This window comes from Salvelinus fontinalis, chromosome 5, assembly GCF_029448725.1.
Source record: "Salvelinus fontinalis isolate EN_2023a chromosome 5, ASM2944872v1, whole genome shotgun sequence".
NCBI lineage: Eukaryota > Metazoa > Chordata > Actinopteri > Salmoniformes > Salmonidae > Salvelinus > Salvelinus fontinalis.
Window position 1 is genome coordinate 25,372,886 of NC_074669.1, and position 24,421 is coordinate 25,397,306.

Genomic DNA, 24,421 nt, shown 5'->3' on the forward strand with positions numbered 1-24,421 from the left:
TTAAAAAGAAGTTTAGCCGAAATTGTCAGGAGAGCACTAAAAACATGTCTGCTCAGTTCAACGTCATAATCCCCCCCCCCCCCTTGCCCTCAGAACAGCCTCAATTCGTTGGGGTATGGACTCTGCATGGTGTCGAAAGCCTTCCACAGGGAGGATGGCCCATGTTGACTCCAATGCTTCCCACAGTTGTGTAAAGTTGGCTGGATGTCCTTTGATTGGTGGACCATGGTACACAATTGGAAACTGTTGAGCGTTATAGTTCTTGACACAAAATGGTGTGCCTGGCACCTACTACCATACCCCGTTCAAAGGCACTTAAATCTTTTGTCTTGCCCATTCACCATCTGAATGGCACACAGACAATCCATGTCTTAATTGTCTCAAGGTTTAAAAATCGTTTAACCTGTCTTCTCCCATTCATCTACACTGATTGAAGGGGATTTAACAAGTGACTTTCATAGCTTCCACCTGCATTCACCTGGTCAGTCTATGTCATGGAAAGAGCATTGTCATGGACTACTAAACAACTATTTATTTAGAACCACAGAGAGTTACCACAAGTTGCAAAAAAAACAGGAGCTGCCTCCACTATTCCAGTACCAACTTCTATTTCAACATCATCAAATCACCTATGCTTAGTCTAATAGTGACTATAAAAGGTACCAAAAATGATTTAGTCCAATCAATGTAAGCAAAATATGATTTGTGTGTATGTGTGTGTGTGTGTGTGTGTGTGTGTGTGTGTGTGTGTGTGTGTGTGTGTGTGTGCAAAAACATGTTTTAGAGGAAAGCCAAGGCCATCCTCCTCTCTTTCATGTTGATGAAACGGTCTATGACTCTAATTTAGGAAAGGGATGATTTTAGCTAGCTAGCCACCGGAGGACAACGACATGAAACAATTCACGTTTTTTCTGTCATTGACATTCTGCTTTTGATGTGATGTGTATGGTGTGAAGCCAAATACAAACTGGCATCCCATGACACTTTTTTTGGTGACCCAGGACCATTCACAGTTGAGCACACTCAGTTTAGCTCAATGCTGATTGGCCATTGTTTTATCTTTTTTAAATCAAATAAGGCCAAATGCTCGCAAGAAATTTGTGGAGTGGTTGAAAAACAAGTTTTAATGACTCCAACCTAAGTGTATGCAAACTTCCGACTTCAACTGTACATTCAGCCACTTCCAAATTGAAGGAAACTGAAAAACAAGAAAGACAAAAGATTTGAAAAAACAATACGCCTTTTTCTTATTTTCTTGGTGTATTTTTAGGGGAAGCCTGGTTTCCCCTGGCATCCATGAATAAATGCCACGTCTCAAAGGAGCATAGGGGGTTTAAAGTGTGTGTGTGTTCGTGTGTGTCTAAATCACCAGATCTCAACCCAATTGAACACTTATGGGAGATTCTCGAGTGGTGAATGAGTCAGCGTTTTCCATCAACAAAACATCAAATTATGGAATTTCTCATGGAAGAATGGTGTCGCATCTCTCCAATAGAGTTTGACATTTCTACATGAATGTGGATGCTACTATGATTACGGATAATCCTGAATTAATCGTGAGTAATGATGAGTGAGAAAGTTACAGACCCACAAATATCATATATATATATATATATTTTTTTTTCTTCACCAAGACATGCTAACCTCTCACCATTACAATAATGGGGAGGTTAGCATTTGGGGGGGGGGGGGAATGACATCTGTGCCTCTAACTTTCTCACTCATTATTATTCACGATTCATTCAGGATTATCAATAATCATGGTAGCATCCACATTAATATAGAAGTGTTTAGAAACATATTATATTCTTATTTACAATAAAAGTGGCTCCAAAATGACACAATACATTATTTATCATTCATTTCTATTGGGCACAAAATCATCTGAAACACAACCAAAACGAACAGCAAATGCATCCAAAAAATGTGTAGAGTCACAAGCTTGATGTAGTCATTGAATGCTATGAATATGGGACCAAATACTTAACATTTGACTACTTTAATACACATATGCTTCCCTGTCCCTATCATTACGGAGTGCACTGTATATCAAATAACTATATTTTGTCAACTACTGTGTAAAAAAAGTGGCATGTATGTAAAATATGTGTAGAATCTAAATGTAACAAAAACTGAAAAGCTGTAAAAACAAAGATATTTATTGTCCTCCAAAGAGGTGGGCAAATAAAACAAACAAAAAAAACATATATATAAAAAGACTTTACACTGTAAGAGCCTTGGGCACATTCCTGAGAGTAGGGGGCTATTGTAATTCAGACTAGCAGCATAGCAGCACACATCCCCCCACCACCACCCTCATCCCCCCCAGCCTCTTTGTTGACATGCAGGACTATGCAAATTGTCAACATGTTAGAATCTTCACATTTCAATAAGAATAAACAACCTCTCTTCCTTTGTCCGGGCGAAGAGCTGCTGTGACAAATAGCTCAATAGAATTTCTATTGGTCATTGCAAATGCTAACACACTTGTGAGAGATATAAACAAATAAGTGAATAGAGCTACCCCTTCTTTTTCTGTTTTCCAAATACCCCCCGCTTTTTGCATTTGCTTAGGAATCTTGTGGGAAAAACATTAAGGATGGCACACATCCTACTGATATCAGATATCAGGCGTTGGCAGGGTTACAGGTATTACCCTAAACATTGGCACTGACCGTGTTACATGTATTAGGTCTAGGGCCTGGGAAGTATAGGCATCCATATCACAATATCAAATCAAATCAAATGTATTTATAAAGCCCTTCTTACATCAGCTGATGCCACAAAGTGCCGTATAGAAACCCAGCCTAGAACCGCAAACAGCAAGCAATGCAGGTGTAGAAGCACGATGGCTAGGAAAAACCCCCTAGAAAGGCCAGAACCTAGGAAGAAACCTAGAGAGGAACCAGGCTATGCGGGGTGGCCAGTCCTCTTCTGGCTGTGCCGGGTGGAGATTATAGCAGAACGTGGTCAAGATGTTCATAGATGACCAGCAGGGTCAAATAATAATAATCACAGTGGTTGTCGAGGGTGCAACACGTCAGCACCTCAGGAGTAAATGTCAATTGGCTTTTCATAGCCGATCATTCAGAGTATCTCTACCGATCCTGCTGTCTCTAGAGAGTTGAAAACAGCAGGTCTGGGACAGGTAGCACGTCCGGTGAACAGGTCAGGGTTCCATAGCCGCAGGCAGAACAGTTGAAATTGGAGCAGCAGCACGGCCAGGTGGACTGGGGACAGCAAGGAGTCATCAGGCCAGTTAGTCCTGAGGCATGGTCCTAGGGCTCAGGTCCCCCGAGAGAAAGAAAGAAAGAAAGAGAGAGAGAGAGAAAGAAAGAGAGAGAAAGAAAGAGAGAGAAAGAGAGAGAGAATTAGAGAGAGCATGCTTAAATTCACACTGGACACCGGATAAGACAGGAGAAATACTCCAGATATAACAGACTGACCCTAGCCCCCCGACACATAAACTACTGCAGCATAAATACTGGAGGCTGAGACAGGAGGGGTCGGGGACACTGTGGCCCCATCCGACGATACCCCCGGACAGGGCCAAACAGGCAGGATATTACCTCAACCACTTTGCCAAAGCACAGCCCCCACACCACTAGAGGGATGTCTTCAACCACCAACTTACCATCCTGGGACAAGGGCGAGTATAGCCCACAAAGATCTCCGCCACGGCACAATCCAAGGGGGGGGGGGGGGGGGGGGGGTGCGCCAACCCGGACAGGAAGATCACGTCATTGACTCAACACACTCAACACACTTCCTAGGGACGGCATGGAAGAGCACCAGTAAGCCAGTGACTCAGCCCCTGTAATTGGGTTAGAGGCAGAGAATCTCAGTGGAGAGATGGGAACCGGCCAGGCAGAGACAGCAAGGGCGGTTCATTGCTCCAGTGCCTTTCTGTTCACCTTCACACTCCTGGGCCAGACTACACTCAATCATAGGACCTACTGAAGAGATGAGTCTTCAATAAAGACTTAAAGGTTGAGACCGAGTCTGCGTCTCTCACATGGGTAGGCAGACCATTCCATAAAAATGGAGCTCTATAGGAGAAATCCCTGCCTCCAGCTGTTGACTTAGAAATTCTAGGGACAGTAAGGAGGCCTGCGTTTTGTGATCGTAGCGTACGTGTAGGTATGTACGGCAGGACCAAATCGGAAAGATAGGTGGGAGTGAGCCCATGTAATGCTTTGTAAGTGAGCAGTAAAACCTTGAAATCAGCCTTTGACTTAACAGGAAGCCAGTGTAGGGAGGCTAGCACTGGAGTAATATAATAATTTTTGGGGGTTCTAGTCAACATTCTAGAAGCCATGTTTAGCACTAACTGAAGTTTATTTAGTGCTTTATCCGGGTAGTCGGAAAGTAGAGCATTGCAGTAGTCTAACCTAGAAGTGACAAAAGCATGGATACATTTTTCTGCATCATTTTCGGACAGAAAGTTTCAGATTTTTGCAATGTTACGTAGATGGAAAAAAGCTGTCCTTGAATCAGTCTTGATATGTTCGCCAAAAGAGAGATCCGGGTCCATAGTAATGCCGAGGTCCTTCACAGTTTTATTTGAGACGACTGTAAGATTAATTGTCAGATTCAAAAGAAGATTTCTTTGTTTCTTGGGACCTTGAACAAGCATCTCTGTTTAAAAGTTTAAAAGTACAACATTTGCAGCCATCCACTTCCTTATGTGTGAAACACAAGCTTCCAGGGAGGGAAATTTTGAGGCTTCACCATGTTTCATCGAAATGTACAGCTGTGTGTCATCCGTATAGCAGTGAAAGTTAACATTATATTTCCGAATGACATCACCAAGAGGTAAAATAAATAGTGAAAACAATAGTGGTCCTAAAACGGAACCTTGAGGAACACCGAAATTTACAGTTGATTTGTCAGAGGACAAACCATCCACAGAGACAAACTGATATCTTTCCGACAGATAAGATCTAAACCAGGCCAGAACTTGTCCGTGTAGACCAATTTGGGTTTCCAATCTCTCCAAAAGAGTGTGGTGATCGATAGTATCAAAAGCAGCACTAAGGTCTAGGAGCACGAGGACAGATGCAGAGCCTTGGTCTGATGCCATTAAAAGGTAATTTACCAGCTTACGTGCAGTCTCAGTGCTATGATGGGGTCTAAAACCAGACTGAAGCATTTCGTATACTTCAATAGTTTCAACAATTAACAAAATTACTATATGAGTGTTGCTAGTGCTAAGTTTATGTGGCACAGCTTCCATTTTGAAAATGTTCTGTTTTGTCATGAGAGGGATGAAATCGGATGATTTGCATATCACCAACATCCATATTGTGATACACAAATCATACCTAACCCAGACTTAAAGCTGCAATATGTAACGTTTTGTGCGACCCGACCAAATTAATATAGCAATGTAAGTTATAGATCTGTCATTCTCATTGAAAGCAGGTCTAAGAAGCGGTATACCTGTTCTATGTGCGCCATTTCTACGCTTCCTGTTCTTACGTTTTTTTTTGCGTATTTTACTTTCGGTTTTGTACACCAGCTTCAAACAGCTGAAAATACAATATTTTTGGTTATGGAAAATATATTTCACAGCAGTGTACATGGTACAATGATTATCTACACTGTACTTGCTTGTTTTAAACAGAAATTAGGCAAACTATTAGAATTTTAGGAACCAGGAAATGGCGGAGCGATTTAACAGGTGTGACCCAAAGCATGACATCATGTCAGACTGTCCCCGTCCACCAGATCACTGCATTTGTGTACTGAGACCCAGTCTATGGCCTTAATGAATGCCTCTCCTCTTTGGGGAGAGTGTAAAAGGCGGGCTACTTCCATTCCCCACCACGGGAAATCAGTCTTCACCTCTGTGTCAACAAACATCCTTCTGAGAATACCCCCCACATCACTCCCTCCCCCTGTCCCCTCCACAAGCCCAATTACCCTGCCACTCCCCTGCTGCTCCATGGAAGCCCCCTGTCCCCTCGAGGGTCCACACCCCAACTAGAGACCACCCCCATTCTGTCCCCTCTAGCCTTCCGTTGTCACCACTGTGTGAGTGACACCCCTATCCCTAGTTGATTCCTTGTTCTACTCACGCTTTGTTTATTCTCTCTGGCTAATTGTCTGCTCTTTATATTCACATTTATTTGTATGTGTTTCTCTTTCACTCTCTCAGTGAAAAGGAACTTTCAACCCAATGCACAACTACGCAGCACTATGTACCTGAGGGAGCTCATTCACACGCATGATCTTAACACAATACCATAAACTGAAATGCATTGTCGCAGTAACAACAACTATCAGAATGAGGAGCAATTGATTTACTGCCAGGTTGTATGTATCACAATATCCTACACTCAATAATGGGAAGGTTTATGACCCACATTCAGAAAAACACAATCAATTACCTTTGTCAATCAACAATGCACAGAATATCATAATAGGACACGTGCTGTACGCCGTCAGTGAGATGTTATATGGATGGATGACCCGACACCTTAAAACTTCTATGTGAATGACAAGCTCACAGCGTATCGGACATCTGTCTTTATGGAGCTAAAGAGTGAATATCACCGGCCCTTCAATAGGCTAACAGGCACCTAGAGCTGCTAACGCAACACCTTGGACATGGCGGTGAACACCAAGCTCATTTGTAGAATGAGCTCGGTATGGGGGGAGGTTAGAGGGGGATAGAAGCTGAGGAGTGTGTCACCATCATGGCATAATAAAGTAGCTGTAGCCATGGCACAGTCATAAAAGTACAAAAGTACAATCAACCTCTGTCTCTCGTGACTGCCTTAACATTAGCTGACCAGTGGCCAGCGTTCTTAAACAATTTGGTTCTGGGTGCAGAGATTTCTATATCACCAGCATAAATACTGCAGCTACAATTACGAAGCCGTTATTGTGACAGTGCTAAGTTGCAGATCACTCACCAGTACAAAGGACACCCCTGAACAAGCTGGTTATGGGCATGGTAAACACACGCCCATCCTATGAGGCACTGGGGGCTGGGTGTTTGTGATGTGGTGAGCTGGGCTGTGGGAGGGCTGGTGACATGCTGTGCTGTGCAGCTAGCAGGGACCTGTCTGCTGATGAATCCTAGGCATTCATTTTATATATGAGTGCCCTCGCCTGTCATCAGGGCTCTTATAAAAAAGACATACCAGGCCATAATCAGTCTACGACCGGCTGCCAACATACCTCAAGAGGCAGACGCATGAAAGCGGATGAAAGATGGGGGGGGGGGGGGCTTGTGGGTGAAGGGAGAGAGGGATACATATTAAAGTGGGGCAAAGAAAAGGAATAGGTTAAAAAAGAGAAGTAGGTTATTCAACAGCAGTAATTGTAGTAGAAACAATAAAGACCGACAAAATGCTTTCTTTTGAATCACTGCTCTGTCACCACAGGCACCTACACTCCTGCTGCTGCACAGGCTGCAGACATAAGCAAATGGAACATTTCTGGGATCTTTTATTTCAGCTCATGAAACATAGGACCAACACTTTACATGTTGCGTTTATATTTTTGTTCGGTATACTTTGTTTCTGGAAATATTTAAGTGCTCTGCTGTGAATTGAGGGTTGTAAATAATGGAGGAGGTAGGGGGCTGCCACGACTCACGTGGTACACAGTGAGGGAGAGCTGTGACACACTGGTCTGGACAGGAGTCCGTTGTTAGTGCAGTATTCGCACAGAAGTCGGCTTGAGCTTTGATTGGTTCTGTCAAACTTTTTTTTTTCTCCCTAGGGGATTGCGGCATCTCGTTGTTAGGATTTGAAAATCCAACAGTTGTATTGGAAGGGGGCGGCGCTCGGGCCTTTGTGTGGCTGTCCATGTGGGTGTTTGAGCCTTCTACCTTAGGTTAGTATTTGAGTGAGAAAGACACCGAAGAACCAATCAGTTAAAAACCACAGCCCCCATCATTATAGACGCATCTTGCCTACAACATCACGGAGCCTTTCCAGACTCTGAAGTCAGGAAGACTTCGAGTTAGGTGTCAGCCAGACAACTTTCACACCTCTGTGTGTTTGCATGGGGTCTGATAGGCGTGTGTGGGGTTCCGTTTAGAGAACATCAACCCCCTGTGCAGAGGGCTGAGGACATGTAAGAGCATGTCTGACTGCTTCCATTACCTACCACCACCAGCATGGATCTATTTCACAACAATACTCCATGGAGTAGCCTACAAAGGGTCTGGTTATATTCCATTCACACAACTAGGGATGGCTGCCACTGAAACGACAGCTATCTTCTCAGTACTTTTGCACAAGCACACTGTCAGACACAAAAGACCGGGATGTTTGTGTGCATGTTTTATACAGACAAGTACAGTCAATGAGTCTCTAAATAGGACAACTGTAAAACAAATACCTTTCTACTTTCCTGTGTAGCCTATGTACTGTGATATTTTAGAAACAGAGGCCTGCACACTCATTAACTCCACCACGCGCCTTTATTAATAAACATGAAGATCCTTGCAGGCAGTTCTAGCTTGTATGGCTCCCTGGGCGACCCGATTTCGAACAAACCAGAAAAAAATGCAACAATGTGTCTGTGAAACTATATATTCACAGTATTATGAATGAATTGTAGTTTATTTGGTAGCATTTCGTAGTGTGACTAATTGTACTAATTGCATTAGAACTGTACAACGTTAGAGGTGCGCTATTTGATAGATTCCCCGCTTCCCCTACCTCGGGCTTCCAGTGGGGAGCCCTGAGGTCAACCTACTCCCGCCCCCCTCCCCATCTCGTATTTCTGAGTGGGAGACCTTCCCAGGCAACTAGAATCAGGGCGCCCACTCCGACAAGGTTAATTGACCTTCAGTCCCACACGGTGACATGATATCATTGACGTGATGTGCAAATGAGCGATAGAAAACCGATAGTGCCAATGTCACCATTCCGATTTTTTTTTGTGCGGCGCCTCGTGCAGCCCCCAAAAGATGTCGCCTTGGTTGACTGCCCATGTCGCCTATACCTAAATCCGCCACTGCTTGAAGGATCAAAATGTTGTGGGTTTATTCATAAGGGTACGTGGTGGAGTTTACGAGTGTGCGGGCTGTATTACTTTTATAACAAATTTTTCCGGCCCTGCACCCCACTATAGGATGTGCGTTTGATCACACTTTACCTGTGATGTTTTAGATTCTCCTTGCAGATGTGCAATGTGCATCTGTGTGCACGTGGTCATTATATTCTTATTTTTTTCTTATACTTAGGCCCAAATAACTTTTTCGATAGGTTTGGTTTCTATTGAGGATCAATAATTATACTATAATCTCATTCACCATTTTTTCACGTGTTTTGGGTATTATAAAATGTCATATATCTGGTCAATTCCCAGCGCCCCAGTCCCTCTACAGTAGCTATTAAGGCTTATTCTGTATACGAAATTATGTTTTGTTAAGAACTGACCCACCTGTTTGTTGCACGGGGCATTCTTTTTATTTATTTATTTTGCCACTTTTTCTCCACAATTTCGTGGTATCCAATTGGTAGTTACAGTCTTTTTCTCCTTGTGTTTGGCTCCCGGATCCACGTGAAAGGAGGCAGGGTGCCGAGAGAGCCTGCTGTTGCCACTAGCCAATCAGCATTGACCATTTCTTTGGCACTATAAATCCAACGGGCTTTCACATCTTGCAGTATTCACAAAGTCAGCTCCAGTTTGGAAGGAACCGCGGACAAGAGAGTGGTTTTCTGAAGCTGCTATAAGGGCTTACTTTAGGTATTTACAAACAATTTTACGAAACATAATTTGACAGAGCTGAATAGATTTTTTGCATCATCTTGAAAACTGAACGAGGATTTAGTAAAAATGCGTCTGATCCAGAACATGTCAACCATCGCGGAGTTTGCGACCCCAGAGTGCCCGTCCAACGGGAACATCAAAATAGCGGTGATCGGGGGCAGCGGAGTTGGAAAAACAGGTACATTGAAAAATCAATTGGACTTATCTACAGTTTTTTGTTTTACTGTTTGAACTTGTTCGTTTATGTTAACTGCATTTCAGACATGTATTTATAAATTCATAGACCATTTGATTAATGTTATGGTCGTCTTCTCTTCCAGCTCTGGTAGTAAGATTTCTAACAAGGCGCTTCATCGGCGACTACGAGAGAAACGCAGGAAACCTTTATTCAAGAGAGGTCCAGGTGGACGGAGGAGAGCAAGTAGCCATCCAAGTCCAGGACACGCCGGGTGTTGATGTAAGTTCACCATCTGCCTTTTGCGACACAAACTCTTCCAAAATCGGCTCACTCAGCTTGAATTGAACGCTCGAGACGTCTGCTTGTGCGTGCCTACAAATCAACACCATTTAGGCTAGTCTTTCATTTAGGCTAGCTTCTGATCAGTATAGGGTTGTTTTAGGAATAGATCGTTATTTAATCCTACCATCAATCAGTATCTACAGTCGTTCTATTACTATAGTAGGCTATGAGAAGTCTCTGAGATTTCTGTGTAGAGTTCCTCCCTCCCTGGTCTGGGCTTTGGTCCAAACCCGCAGGTTTTTTATTACTGAAGTACATAGACTTGTAGTCTAGCCATCTAATTTCCCATTTCTATTCAGTGGATGTCTGAGCCAGGGGTAAATGATACCCCACTCCTGGCTCCTCAATCAACCTCACCTAGTTCCCCTTCACTCACTCAGCAGCCACAGGAGAGAGTAGGCCAGGGGCAGGAGAGGAGTTAAGTTACTCCCACTGGCTGACTAGACTACAGCTCTCCATTCAGTAGAACAGACCTGTTGCATAATGATGGGAATATTTGATCTGGTCTCAATTTAAATCCCATAGCTGTCCAGGGTGGATTATATAATGTTCATCAAATGGGTTCCAATGCAGCAGTTCTCTAACCATGATCTCCTCCTCTTGTCTCCTCAGCTGACGGGTAACGGCCTCAGCATCCCTGATCATGTGACCTGCTCTATCCAATGGGCCGATGCCGTGGTGCTGGTCTACTCTGTGACCGACCGCCATAGCTTTGATCTGATTGGCCAGTTGCACCAGCTGGTGACCCGAGCGGGTGGGGCCAACGTGCCACCTGTCATCCTTCTGGCCAATAAGGCGGACCTGCTGCATATGAGGCGGGTGGATGCCGAGCAGGGCCCTCTGCTGGCGGCAGCGCTGGGCTGCTCCTTCTACGAGGTGTCAGCCAGCGAAGACTACAGCCAGGTACATGGTGCCTTCCACAGGCTGTGCTGCCACATGGCCAAACAGCAGCCCACAGCCTCTCTGTCCTCCCACACCACCTCCAGCGGCGCGGCTGAGAAGAAGGGACGCTCACCCCTTATCCCCAGGCCCAAGTCCCCCAACATGCAGGACCTGAAGAGGCGCTTCAAGCAGGCCCTGTCGGCTAAAGTCAGGACTGTCACCTCTGTGTGAGAAGGACTTGGGTTCGTCTACTACACAACGTGGTCCAGAGTGGCTACTGGAAATAAAGTGAGGAGAAAAGAGGGCAGAGAAGATTCCTGTGCCTTGTTTGTGACTTCTCAATATGGCTGGAGCAGCCTGACTTGCGATGCGCAGCAGAGACAAAATGGAGGCTCAACTCTGACCCATGTTCACTCTGACAGCGGAAATGACCAGTGGGGTGGACAGGTGTCAGCCTGTTTGCCACCGTCACTCCTGTCCTGTCTGAGACTGTTCACTGACGTCTGCTATGAGACAGCAGCTGGGAGGTGTTGGTATGTCAGCCCACCAGAAGGGACAAAGAGGAAAGCTGTCCTTGAGCTGAATGAAGCCCAGATACTCCACGCGTGAACACTATCTCATATCTTCTCCTGGCAACAAAAGCCATGAAGGACACTGCACAGAATTGTTTTTATTTTTTAAAGCTGTTATTGTGACTTTTTTTTTGTTCAGGCTGCCACTCTGCTTGGCAATGCTGAGAGAACACTCATTGTCAGACACGCCAAGCACTTGAGTCAGCGCGCTGTTTCCACTGGTCCATTTCTCGTCTGTCATTATCTCCAGTTCCCCAGTGCATTGCTTGTACAGCAGGCAACCATCATTTTGCACATCACGGTCGTGAACTATGAGAGGAAGGCAGGATCACTGCGGGGCAGCATAGATTGGACACTGGGGTGTTGGGTTTCTGTGATGCACTTTAAGAAAGCCAAATGGCTTACTTATATTTATTTGTTATACTTCTGAAAATAAAATGATAGAATTCATGACGACTCTTGTCTTCTGACTATAACCTCTTGAGTAAAATACACGGACATACTTTTATACAGGCCAGGTTTGAACCAGGTACACACAGACTTGGATTATAGGGGAGGGTCTGTGTGCATACACTATTTACAATGAAGCCATTTTTTAACAATAACATGTCCCAGGTTTAGGAACAGCCTGGCCTAAGACTCAATCACGCCCCATCTCTTAACTCCACAGAGAATTCTGAAACTTGTGAGAAGACTGGTTGATCAATGACTGGCTCCACAAAATTAGCATATACTATCTAAGTGGGAGGAAGGCTTTTAAAGTATAATCCATGACATGTTCTATTCTACCACAGCAGTGGGTGTAGAATGCACAAAAACAGTGTGACGGCTGTTTGACTCATCCATAGATACAGATCTTTAAAGGGCAATTACACCATCTCAGTGAAAACAGCGCATTTCTAAATTTCGTAGAACTTTAAATCTATATATTTCTTTCTAACGGATTACTTTCAAACACCGATTTGTGGGGAGCACTCTGGCTAAACTTTTTGCAGGTTTTGAAAATCACAACTTTCAATCCTCCTGTCAGAAGCGTTTTTTTAATAGAAACCAGCTGTTGTCACACACATACACTGGTTTGGTGCTGCAGATAATGAATATAAGGTTCAAAAGTAGCCTAATTGTCCTCTAACATGACTGCTACAACCGAGCACCACCATTGTCTTACTATGATGTCACAGGAAGGTGGGCAGTGTGACTGACAGGACAGCATTGAGATGGTTGTGTGAACGTCAGGATTACAACATGACTGATCATGTCATTGTCAGGGCAACAAATATCACAGCCACCACACAACAGTATTATTGTGATGTCACAGAGGGGGTGATGTATGTTTGTGGTGTCAGGGTTGTAATGTGCATAGAGACATGGCTCTAATTCTCGCTGCTCTCCTCTCTGCATTCTGAACGGCTAGTTGTTGACACACCAACACCAGGACGCCTCACGTTACTTCACACTCTCACCTCTAATGAGCTCACACATACTATAGGACTGTTCGCACTTCAGTTAGTGCCACAGCCAGAACAACCCTACAACACACACATACACTAACCAACCAGCATTCAAGAACTTTCCATTTCACATGGATGAGTTTCACAAATATACAAGATTTATTCAACGTATTCAGATGGAATGTAAAACAAAACATGTATTGAAGTAACTTGATTTGAATGTCATCTGTCTGTTTGGCGTTGAGCTTCGAGACCAGATTACACCAGATTGGATCACGTTTACATTCTGTACAGTTTGGAATAAGAGAATCCATAAGTACCTAAGTGTTGCCTTACAACGTGATTTGGGGAGTACAAGGGAAGGGAGAGGACTCTAACGTAACACAACTGAAGTAAACATTTGGGAATGCCTTTGAAAAAAGCCTAAGTAGATCATCTGTTTTTTCCTGTAGTCGAATTCATAAACCTCCACCTCTGCTCACCACACCCACGACTCCATTACCAAACCACACAATCTCACTGGAGCCTCTCATTTCTCCTCTCCACACCGTAAGAGCGGTAGGTGTTGGTGGAGTGTGTGTGTGATCCTTGTTCCGTGCTCACACACCAATATCTGGCACCAGTCTTTGGGTGGTGAAGAGCAGCTCGGGGACGTCTGTGGGTCTCAACAGTCTGGTGGAGAGGACCAGCACCTGGGAACAAGCGCAGACAGACAGGGAGAGTCAGACTGGCCAGTGGCTACATCAGCAAAGGAGAAAAACAACAGTTGCTGTGTGTTCAGACCATTGGTTCAGACAACTGGAGAAAACGTCCTACTTAAAATAAGCAGATGCTGAATGTACATGGAAGGCGCAACAATCTCTCAATTAAAATAATGCAAATGGATTTACATAGAGATTACGTTTATTGCACCTTCTGTCCACATTCAGTATATGACCCAATGACTCAGTTTAGACACTAAGCAAATCCAGGCTATTCATTTTGAACTGGATTTGAAAAAAGATATCTGTATCGTTAATCCAAACAAAACTATTGTCTGACTGCATTTAAATCTGGGTTATTTCATGACCAAGTCCTTAGATGACCTCTATGTTCCTGGAAGCCAGCCTTGATCAGAACACTACTAAAGGCAGACAGACGGAGCAGCCTGAATGGGTTGGGGTCAGAGTATGTGGGCTGAGGTCAGACTGTGTGTGGGCTGCTGGCTTCAGGATGAGGGTCCTACAGTACAGTACGAGCGTCTCTTCTGTTGTTCTGATTCGAGATGTATTCATTTATTCATCAGGCTTTGATGCTGCTCAGGCCTTTCATCCCCTCTGAACTCCATTATACATCCCTTTCATTAGCACAGCTAGCCACGGATTAGACTGTACTGCACCACACTGGCACACAGTTCACTAAGCATGTACACACAATGTACAATACACACTGATGTTTAGCATGTGGTTGAGATGCATTACCACACTCAGAACAGCCAAACACACACAATGGCTTGGCACTTACTGTACGTGTCTATATAACATGAGTTCCTTTTACCGCTGCACTATCCATTGTCTGTCACCTGAGGATATGGGTCAGTGTGTGTGTGTGTGTGTGTGTGTGTGTGTGTGTGTGTGTGTGTGTGTGTGTGTGTTTGTCAGGTTATATAATATCTAGCTACTCTTGACTTTCTTCCAGGGCAGATGAAGGAACATCGTCAACTCAGCACCCAGATTTTTGTGGTCGCCTCCTCCCTGCTTCTCGCTGCATTTTCTGCTCAGGTTCCTCTTTTGATATGTCCCTCAGACTCTGATGACAAACCCATCACAGAGTGTTATGTAACGACACTGAGCCACAACCTGGAGAGCTGTAGCCTAAACAACACATCAATACCACAGCAGCGTAGTCTGCACCTGGCCTCTCACATCTCCTCTCCTTTGATCCATTTACATCACCCTCCCTCTCTCTCTCCAATCCCTCCCTCCCTTTCTTCAACCCCTCCCCTCTCTCCAACCCCTCCCCCCTCCCTCTCTCTAACCTCTCCCTCTCTCTCTCCAATCCCTCCCTCCCTCCCTCCCTCTCTCCAATCCCTTCCTCTCTCTCTCCAACCCCCCCTCCAACCCCTCCCTCTCCCCAACCCCTCCCCTCCCTCTCTCCAACCTCTCCCTCTTTCTCTCCAATCCCTCGCTCCCTCTCTCCAATCCCTCCCTCCCTCTCTCCAATCCCTCCCTCTCTCTCTCCAATCCCTCCCTCCCTCTCTCCAATCCCTCACTCCCTCTCTCCAATCCCTCCCTCCCTCCCTCTCTCCAATCCCTCCCTCCAATCCCACCCCCTCTCTCTCCAATCCCTCCCTCTCTCTCTCCAATCCCTCCCTCTCTCTCTCCAATCCCTCACTCCCTCTCTCCAATCCCTCCCTCCCTCTCTCCAATCCCTCCCTCTCTCTCTCTCCAATCCCTCACTCCAATCCCTTCATCCCTCTCTCCAATCCCTCACTCCCTCTCTCCAATCCCTCCCCCCTCTCTCCAATTCCTCACTCCCTCTCTCCAATCCCTCACTCCCTCTCTCCAATCCCTCACTCCCTCTCTCCAATCCCTCCCTCCCTCTCTCCAATCCCTCCCTCTCTCTCTCCAATCCCTCCCTCCCTCCAATCCCTCACTCCCTCTCTCCAATCCCTCACTCCCTCTCTCCAATCCCTCCCTCCCTCCCTCTCTCCAATCCCTCCCTCCAATCCCACCCCCTCTCTCTCCAATCCCTCCCTCTCTCTCTCCAATCCCTCACTCCCTCTCTCCAATCCCTCCCTCCCTCTCTCCAATCCCTCCCTCTCTCTCTCTCTCCAATCCCTCCCTCCCTCTCTCCAATCCCTCACTCCAATCCCTTCCTCCCTCTCTCCAATCCTCCCTCCCTCTCTCCAATCCCTCTCTCCAATCCCTCCCCCCCTCTCTCCAATCCCTCACTCCCTCTCTCCAATCCCTCCCCCTCTCCAATCCCTCACTCCCTCTCTCCAATCCCTAGCCCCCTCTCTCCAATCCCTCTCCCCCCTCTCCAATCCCTCACTCCAATCCCTCCCTCTCTCTCCAATCCCTCGCTCACTCTCTCCAATCCCTCCCTCCCTCTCTCCAATTCACCCCCCCTCTCTCCAATCCCTCATTCCCTCTCTCCAATCCCTCCCCCCTCTCTCCAAACCCTCACTCCCTCTCTCCAATCCCTCACTCCCTCTCTCCAATCCCTCCCTCCCTCTCTCCAATCCCCCCCCTCTCTCCAATCCCTCACTCCCTCTCTCCAATCCCCCCCCTCTCTCCAATCCCTCACTCCCTCTCTCCAATCCCTCCCCCCTCTCTCCAATCCCTCACTCCCTCTCTCCAATCCCTCCCTCCCTCTCTCCAATCCCTCCCTCCAATCCCACCCCCTCTCTCTCCATTCCCTCCCTCTCTCTCTCTCCAATCCCTCACTCCCTCTCTCCAATCCCTCCCTCCCTCTCTCCAATCCCTCCCTCTCTCTCTCTCTCCAATTCCTCCCTCCCTCTCTCCAATCCCTCACTCCAATCCCTTCCTCCCTCTCTCCAATCCCTCACTCCCTCTCTCCAATCCCTCCCCCCTCTCTCCAATCCCTCACTCCCTCTCTCCAATCCCTCACTCCCTCTCTCCAATCCCTCCCTCCCTCTCTCCAATCCCTCCCCCCTCTCTCCAATCCCTCACTCCCTCTCTCCAATCCCTCCCCCTCTCTCCAATCCCTCACTCCCTCTCTCCAATCCCTAGCCCCCTCTCTCCAATCCCCCCCCTCTCCAATCCCTCACTCCAATCCCTCCCTCTCTCTCCAATCCCTCGCTCACTCTCTCCAATCCCTCCCTCCCTCTCTCCAATTCACCCCCCCTCTCTCCAATCCCTCATTCCCTCTCTCCAATCCCTCCCTCCCTCTCTCCAATCCCCCACTCCCTCTCTCCAATCCCCCCCTCTCTCCAATCCCTCACTCCCTCTCTCCAATCCCTCCCCCCTCTCTCCAATCCCTCACTCCCTCTCTCCAATCCCTCCCTCCCTCTCTCCAATCCCTCCCTCCCTCTCTCCAATCCCTCCCTCCCTCTCTCCAATCCCTCACTCCCTCTCTCCAATCCCCCCCCTCTCTCCAATCCCTCACTCCCTCTCTCCAATCCCTCCCCCCTCTCTCCAATCCCTCACTCCCTCTCTCCAATCCCTCACTCCCTCTCTCCAATCCCTCCCTCCCTCTCTCCAATCCCTCCCTCCCTCTCTCCAATCCCCCCCCTCTCTCCAATCCCTCCCTCCCTCTCTCCAATCCCTCCCTCCCTCTCTCCAATCCCTCCCCCTCCCTCTCTCCAATCCCTCCCTCCCTCTCTCCAATCCCTCCCCCCTCTCTCAAATCCCTTCCTCTCTCTCTCCAATCCCTCCCTCCCTCTCTCCAATCCCTCCCTCCCTCTCTCCAATCCCTCCCCCTCCCTCTCTCAAATCCCTCCCTCCCTCTCTCCAATCCCTCCCCCCTCTCTCAAATCCCTCCCTCTCTCTCTCCAATCCCTCCCCCCTCTCTCAAATCCCTTCCTCTCTCTCTCCAATCCCTCCCTCTCTCTCTCCAACCCCTCTCTCTCTGTGTTGTTTGTTCGACCCAAGCTCTCCCAGATAAGTTAAGAGCAGCAGGCCGGGGTCTCTCACCTGTGTGCCCGGCTTGTGGGCGGAGACTACCTCGCGGATCAGGCGGAGCTCAGAGGGAGTGACTCCTCCCACCAGGAAGAGAAAAAGCAGGCCGTGGTCGCTGGGGTGTGGCCGGCTCACCTAGAGCGGGGTTAGGGATTGGGATAAAAAGAACACGACAGAATTAGCTCATGTAATTTGAACGGAACAAGCTAACCATAACATAATTGAAGGTTATGTTATGGTTGGTGAGCAGATACTCTGAAGAAAAACTCTGATCTGTGGAGCCAGATTACAGTTCAGCATAAACTGACTCACTCTCTCTCTTCCTCTCTCTGTCTCTCTATATGTCACTACCCCCTGGGCAAAAACTGGTTGAATCAACGTTTTCCCCACGTAATTTCTATGTGATGACTGAGTCAAAGTGGAAAACTCATGGGATTTGCTAAAAGCTTCCAACGTAAGGAGGGCATTTTGTCTTTTCTTTACCTAACATTTTACCTAGATCAAATGACATGGCAATTTTGTGTTGATTTCATTCACAATAGTTGACAACTCAACCAAATGTAAATCAAAACAAGACATTAAACCGATGTATGTGCCCAGTGGGCCTCCCCTTCTGTCCTTCAGTCTCTCCTCTCTCTGGTCTGAGTCACTGCCCAACACAGTGGTCAGAATGCACTATTGAGTCGAAGGCTTTAAACAACACTCATTCCAGACATACACGGATTTGTACATGAGTGTGAGTCAGAGGGTCTGGTGAGCGTGCTGTGTGTGATTGGTTGGCCTATGGATAATGGCTGTGCTCTATTGGCTGGGAAGCGGCGTCAAGGTCACATCTGCAGTCTTCGAATAATAACCGTACAATCAAAGCTGCAGGGGGGCGGGACTGGTCCTGCATGGCCTGACATGTGCATCAGGGCTGTTTGCCTGGGCTGGCTCAACATGTGTCTCAGAGTAGGTAGCGTGTATATATGAGTGTGTGTGTTTACGTTTAAATATTTGTGTGGATGTGAGACTGAACATGTGTGTGCAATGTTGTAGGTCAGATGGGTATGGGTCTTTGTGTTCATTTTGTATGAGTCTTTGTATGCGGGTGCATGCATTTGTGTATTAGCTATACCAGCACACACAGAACAGCAGACAAAAACACAGCATCTACATGTGCATCATTAAAGAGGTATAAACACCTGCCCTCCATCAGGTAACACACACCCACTGTACTCTAGCAACAACCAATTGTTGGATACATGTGTATAAGTGAGAGGGGTGGGGGGGGGGGGGGTTATGAAGAGAAAGGGAAGAGAAGAGAAGAGAAGGAAAGCGTAGCGAACATAATATCAACCAGATGAGAAATGTAATTTTACATGAAGTAAACTTGTGTGACTTGCTTCAGCTGTTTAAAAGTATTTTCATGTTAGTTGAAGAAGATTGTTTTCAGTGCTGGTTCTAGCCTTTTTGGGGGTCCTAAGCGGGATTTGGTTGCCCCCCCCCCCCAAGGGGGTGTGTACCTGGGTATGTGTGTACCCTGCCACATTTCATGAAATTCTACTCATTTTGCCATGGGTCAGAGATGTTTTTGCAGTTTTAAAGCTAATTTCTACAATTCTACACATGTTAATGATATCTGAGGTGAGAGTGACAAAATTCATCAATGAGGGGCCCACTGAAGGTCAGGGCCCCTGGGCACGTGCCCACCGGTATTCAGCCATGATTACTTAAAAGTTTAGATAACTGGCTTGACTAACATACAAATCAAAAAATTGTTAGCTCACATGGTTAATTGAGTGAATACTGATACATTCACTGTTCATGAGAAAAACTGCTGATGCACAACCAAATTTGCACCTCGTGTATTCAACTACTCTAACTCTCAATTGTAAGTTGAGACCCTGACTGAGTTACAAAACCCCCCAAAACAAATATACACAAATAATTGGAGTCGGGCCCTGTTTGTTTTAGTTAAGCGAACCAGTCATGCTTTACATTTTGTACTATCTTCGATTGGTAGAAGATATTTCTGTTCTGATTTCAGATTATATATATTTTTAAATATCTATATATTATTTTAGCTTACAGCACTTGATATTACCAGGTGGACCTCCATCCAAGTACTAACCAGGCCCGACCCTGCTTAGCTACCGAGATCAGGCCTGTTCAGGGTGGTATGGACCAGGGTGGTATACCCCATTTTCTCCCTGATTTCAGGTTTGAATAGCAGAGAAGTAGACTAAGATTTCATACCCTCTACGTTTTTGTCTAACTTGTTGGGAAAGTGGTCAAAGTAGCTGATTTGTGTCAAAAGTCACATTGTTTACTAATTGTCTCATTCTTAGAATGTGCTCCACAGTGCTATAATTAAGCAATAAGTAATCTTGGTTAAACCAGAACTAAAGTCTTGCGCAATTGGTCAGATGCTCGATTAAATTTAAATCAAATCACATTTTATTGGTCACATATCCAGGACAAGTCAAAGGTTTGGACACACCTACTCACTTAAGGGTTTTTCTTTATTTGTTTACTATTTTCTACATAATAGAATAATAGTGAAGACATCAAAACTACGAAATTACACACGTGGTGCTGATGTAACTCAGTCACGTCAAATATTGCACCTTGAATGACATTAAATTAGCTACATTTTCATTTGTTTTAACTTTTTTTTCTATTGTCATTGACTTGAATATATCCATAATAATGACACTGATGCGTGATTTCAGCTGGCTCAGAAAAAGTTGATGTCTCGTCTGGACACCGTTTGTTCTATATGGTACAGTACATTGTTTCCGAGGTCGGAGAGGCAGACACCTAGGCTTATATTAACCTCCGCTGCACCAAACTAAATGCCAGGCTGGAAGGGGAAATGTGTGCGAGTTGAGAGAAATACAACAGATGATTCAGACAGCAGTGTAAAAAATTATGATATTCTTATAGAGGCGCAGTGGTAATGCAGGTGGAACTGTTAGCAGGCCCGTGTCTGTGAATACAGCATGGCTTGGAATGCTGCTTGTCCAATCAGTATCCAGGATCCAAACAACCTGTTTTAAATTGAGACATTTCGGGAGGTTCCATGGCAGTTCATTCAACAGCGGGAATTAAGCTTAATGAAAGTAGTGGATGCGGTTACTAAAACAGCTGTACTTCTTGATTGGTTCAGATCCTCTGTTCTGATTTCAGATTGGAAAAGCAGAGAAGTTGACTAAGACTTCATATGTCCTATGTTTTTGTCCAAGTTGTTGGGAAAGTGGGGAAATGGTAGTTGCTTCAAAAAGTTGAGAGGAAATGTGGATGCGGTTACTAAAACAGCTGCACGTCTTGATTGGTCGAAGTTATTTCTGTCCTGATGTCAGATTTGAGTAGCAGGGAAACAGACTAAGATTTATCCTCCACGTCTTTGTCCAAGTTGTTGGGGAAAGTGGTCAAAACGGCAGTTTTTTTTTTGTTGAGTGGAAAAATAAGTTGATAAAAAGTCAGAAATAAGTTGTACATGATTCAAAGTGCGGCTGCTGAAGCCAGCCACACAAACTACTGTGAAGACGAAAGATAACACTTCTCCATACACTCACTCAAACACATTAACACATACTCCCTGTTTGCGTGAGTTAAAAGCGTGCTGCTGACAGACATTGTCTCCGGCAGACTGAATCAGAGTGGCATGAGGTTTACAGCGGCGGGGGGCTGAGAAGGAGCCAGGGAGTCTGTACGACTCACAGTCTGTCTAAACAAGACATCAGGAAAACTCTGCGCTCAAACACGCAGCACATACCCACCTTCACCTAGAGTACATCTACACGTGCACACAGTGAAAGCACATGATGTTCTCTCCAGACTAGAGGGTGTACACTGCATGTGTTTTATGGTTAAAGCTTATACTGTAACGGTACAGAGGTCTTATAGAAAAGTCGTTTTATGGCATGGTCGGTGAGTTTTATATTCATGTTTTACTGGGTGGAGGGTGTGTATAGGATGACTATAGAGATTGTATGGTTCAGAGAAAGTTACTTTGATGGTATGGACTTTCTTGTTGGCTGTCTGTTTGGGTCTTCATTTCTGTGAAACCAGGCCATGTTACACAACCAGTCTAATTCTCTATGCAGGCCAGTCTAACTAATACCAGATGTGGGGAAGTTAGACTGCTGGCGGAAAGGAGTCTGTAGTGTATATACCTTACCCACAAGCCCAAATCTCCATATCCCCTGTGCCAAATCTACATAAACCTCTGGCCCAATCTCCATATCCAACACATCTCAGCCAAATATGACCCTTTCCTAACTAGACCTCTCACGTGTGTGTGTGTGTATATGTGTGTATATGTGTGTTGGTCCAGTCTCTCACCTTCATAAACATACTGAAGCCAGTCTTGAGCAGGTCGGTGAGGCCTCCAGACATGTGTTCTATGTCGGGACACTCAGGTCTGTCTGGGTGGAAGATCTCCTCCAGAACCTGTCTGAGGAACGGACGGTACGTCGCCTGGAGAACACACAGGAACCCAGAGGAACACAGAGGAACAGGGCCAGTCAAAACATAGTACACATACATCACTAGTTAGCGGCTGGCGATTAAAAGCCTGTTCCCAGTGCTGTTGCTTTTTCCCTGTGAGTTATGACATATTGACAACAAAGTGGATGGGGAGCGATATATAGCACGGGGGCTGTTATATGGTTGTAAATTGAATGGTACTGTGTATTAGGTCTTTGTGCTAGTTAGGTATCTGTGAGTTGTGTCTGTCTGGGTTGTTAGAATAAAGAAAGAGGGTTTGTGCGTGAAGAACCCTCATCAGTGGTGTGACCAATGATGTACAGTATATAGAAACCCTGGATTGCTAATGCTACGTATTGGCCAATTAGAAGATTTGAAGCCTCCGGCCGCCATATTGGTACTCCCCAGAATGAGCGGTCCTTCATAGGAATGAAGGGAATTCTACAGTATTTCAATAAAATGTTTCAAGGACAAAATCAAGTGTATTTTTGTATTTCTTTGTTGAGGTGGGGACAGTAATATTAGTAAAACAAAGTTCAACTTAATTTAAAATAATTAATTAAGGTGTCTGTAATAGAATATACTTGTCACAAAAAAAACAATGAAGGGGAACCAAAATGGCTGCACGGCGGCTTCAATACAGCGCCCCCTGTCAGCCATCCAGGGTTTATGCACATCATTACTGGACGGATGAGAGACTCTGTGATGTGATTAACTATGAAGGAGATTTATAAACCCCTCACCTCTTTAAGGCAGGCCTCTCATTGAATTTGGTCCATGCAGATGGGATGATGGTATTGAGTTGTTTATGAAAGGGTCATTGTTGCTCGGGATGAAAATAACTTGTTTTCAGTTATGAGCCAGTGTGTTGTGGTGGGTATTGCTAAAGACAAGTGTTTGTGTGTTAAGTGTTTGTGTACGCTGATGATTTTGGTCTGGAATAACCTTGTTGATTAGTGCACTGTGTTGAGTGTTGTGAGGCTCATACACTGATTGCACAGTCGGGCATGTCAGCCAGGCAGGCTGTTAGGCTGTTCGCTAGGTGAATATGGCTGAATAGTCAATGCGACATGACCTAACCTGCTCCACCAAAACACCCAACCGCTGCAGGCAGGGCATTCCGGTTAACCCTGGTAGAACAACATGCCCCTACAGATACACACCCAGGAGGTGTACATTTCCCAAGCTGCACACGTCATCACTGCCCTTTTAACACACACACACACATACGCGCAGGTCGCATACATGTACACACGCTCATCAACCCGACTCGGAGTGGACGAGTTAGACTTTTTTCATTTAATAGCCCTTCGAGAGATATATTTATTCTACATTTATTCTATCCTTGCACACTAAGAGCACTCTATCCTGTCAACACGCTACTGCATTCAGTTCAAAAGTTCAACCCCAAAGTCCTGGGAGTGAAGGAGGGCACTTTGAAAAGACCTACATGAATACAGTTATCGTCATGCTATGTTGTCGTCTTAGGTCTCTCTTTATGCAGTGCTGTGGTGTCTCTCGTGGCGTGGTGTGTGTTGAGCCCTATATTGCACCTGATAAACACAATACTCAAGAATATTGTTTCAGAGAAACACAGACGAGAGAGGAAAAACAAGAAAGAGCGAATGAGTGAGAAAGAAAGAAAGGGAGAGAGAGTGCAAGGAAGAAAGAGCGTAATTAATTGAATGAAGGTTTAATCTGCCCAGCTACCCAGGCCTATAAAGCTGCCCAGTTTTAGATGACAAGATAACCAGACCAAGGATTCAAGATGGAGTTGTTTATGTGAGAAAAGTTACCCAAGTGAACAATGCAGCCCCAAAGTGTGGCAGAGCTTTATGAGAATACTCTGAATAGCAGGGCTTTATGAGAATACTCTGAATAGCAGGGCTTTATGAGACTACTCTGAATAGCAGGGCTTTATGAGAATACTCTGAATAGCAGGGCTTTATGAGAATACTCTGAATAGCAGGGCTTTATGAGACTACTCTGAATAGCAGGGCTTTATGAGAATACTCTGAATAGCAGAGCTTTATGAGAATACTCTGAATAGCAGGGCTTTATGACAATACTCTGAATAGCAGAGCTTTATGAGAATACTCTGAATAGCAGAGCTTATTGAGAATACTCTGAATAGCAGGGCTTTATGAGTATACTCTGAATAGC

General features: G+C 45.6%; 2 protein-coding genes across 2 annotated transcripts in view; one reads left to right on the forward strand and one right to left on the reverse strand.

Annotated features, from left to right (window-relative positions):
* The first annotated feature begins 9,617 nt into the window (after positions 1–9,617).
* On the forward strand, positions 9,618–12,162 carry LOC129855385 (ras-like protein family member 11B). The gene is made up of 3 exons (XM_055923001.1): positions 9,618–9,916; positions 10,059–10,195; positions 10,871–12,162. The coding sequence occupies exons 1-3, from the start codon at positions 9,805–9,807 to the stop codon at positions 11,369–11,371; spliced, it is 750 nt and encodes a 249-aa protein (XP_055778976.1). The 5' UTR covers positions 9,618–9,804; the 3' UTR covers positions 11,372–12,162.
* A 1,137-nt stretch (positions 12,163–13,299) lies between these two features.
* The window catches only part of LOC129855386 (sec1 family domain-containing protein 2-like), a 180,891-nt gene continuing 169,769 nt past the window's right edge, over positions 13,300–24,421 (reverse strand). The window contains exons 7-9 of the mRNA XM_055923002.1: positions 22,115–22,249; positions 17,801–17,920; positions 13,300–13,855 (exon numbers count right to left, since the gene is read on the reverse strand). Of these exons, the coding sequence (XP_055778977.1) occupies positions 13,763–13,855; positions 17,801–17,920; positions 22,115–22,249 (348 nt within the window). The 3' untranslated portion in view covers positions 13,300–13,762. The remainder of the gene's footprint in view (positions 13,856–17,800; positions 17,921–22,114; positions 22,250–24,421) is intronic.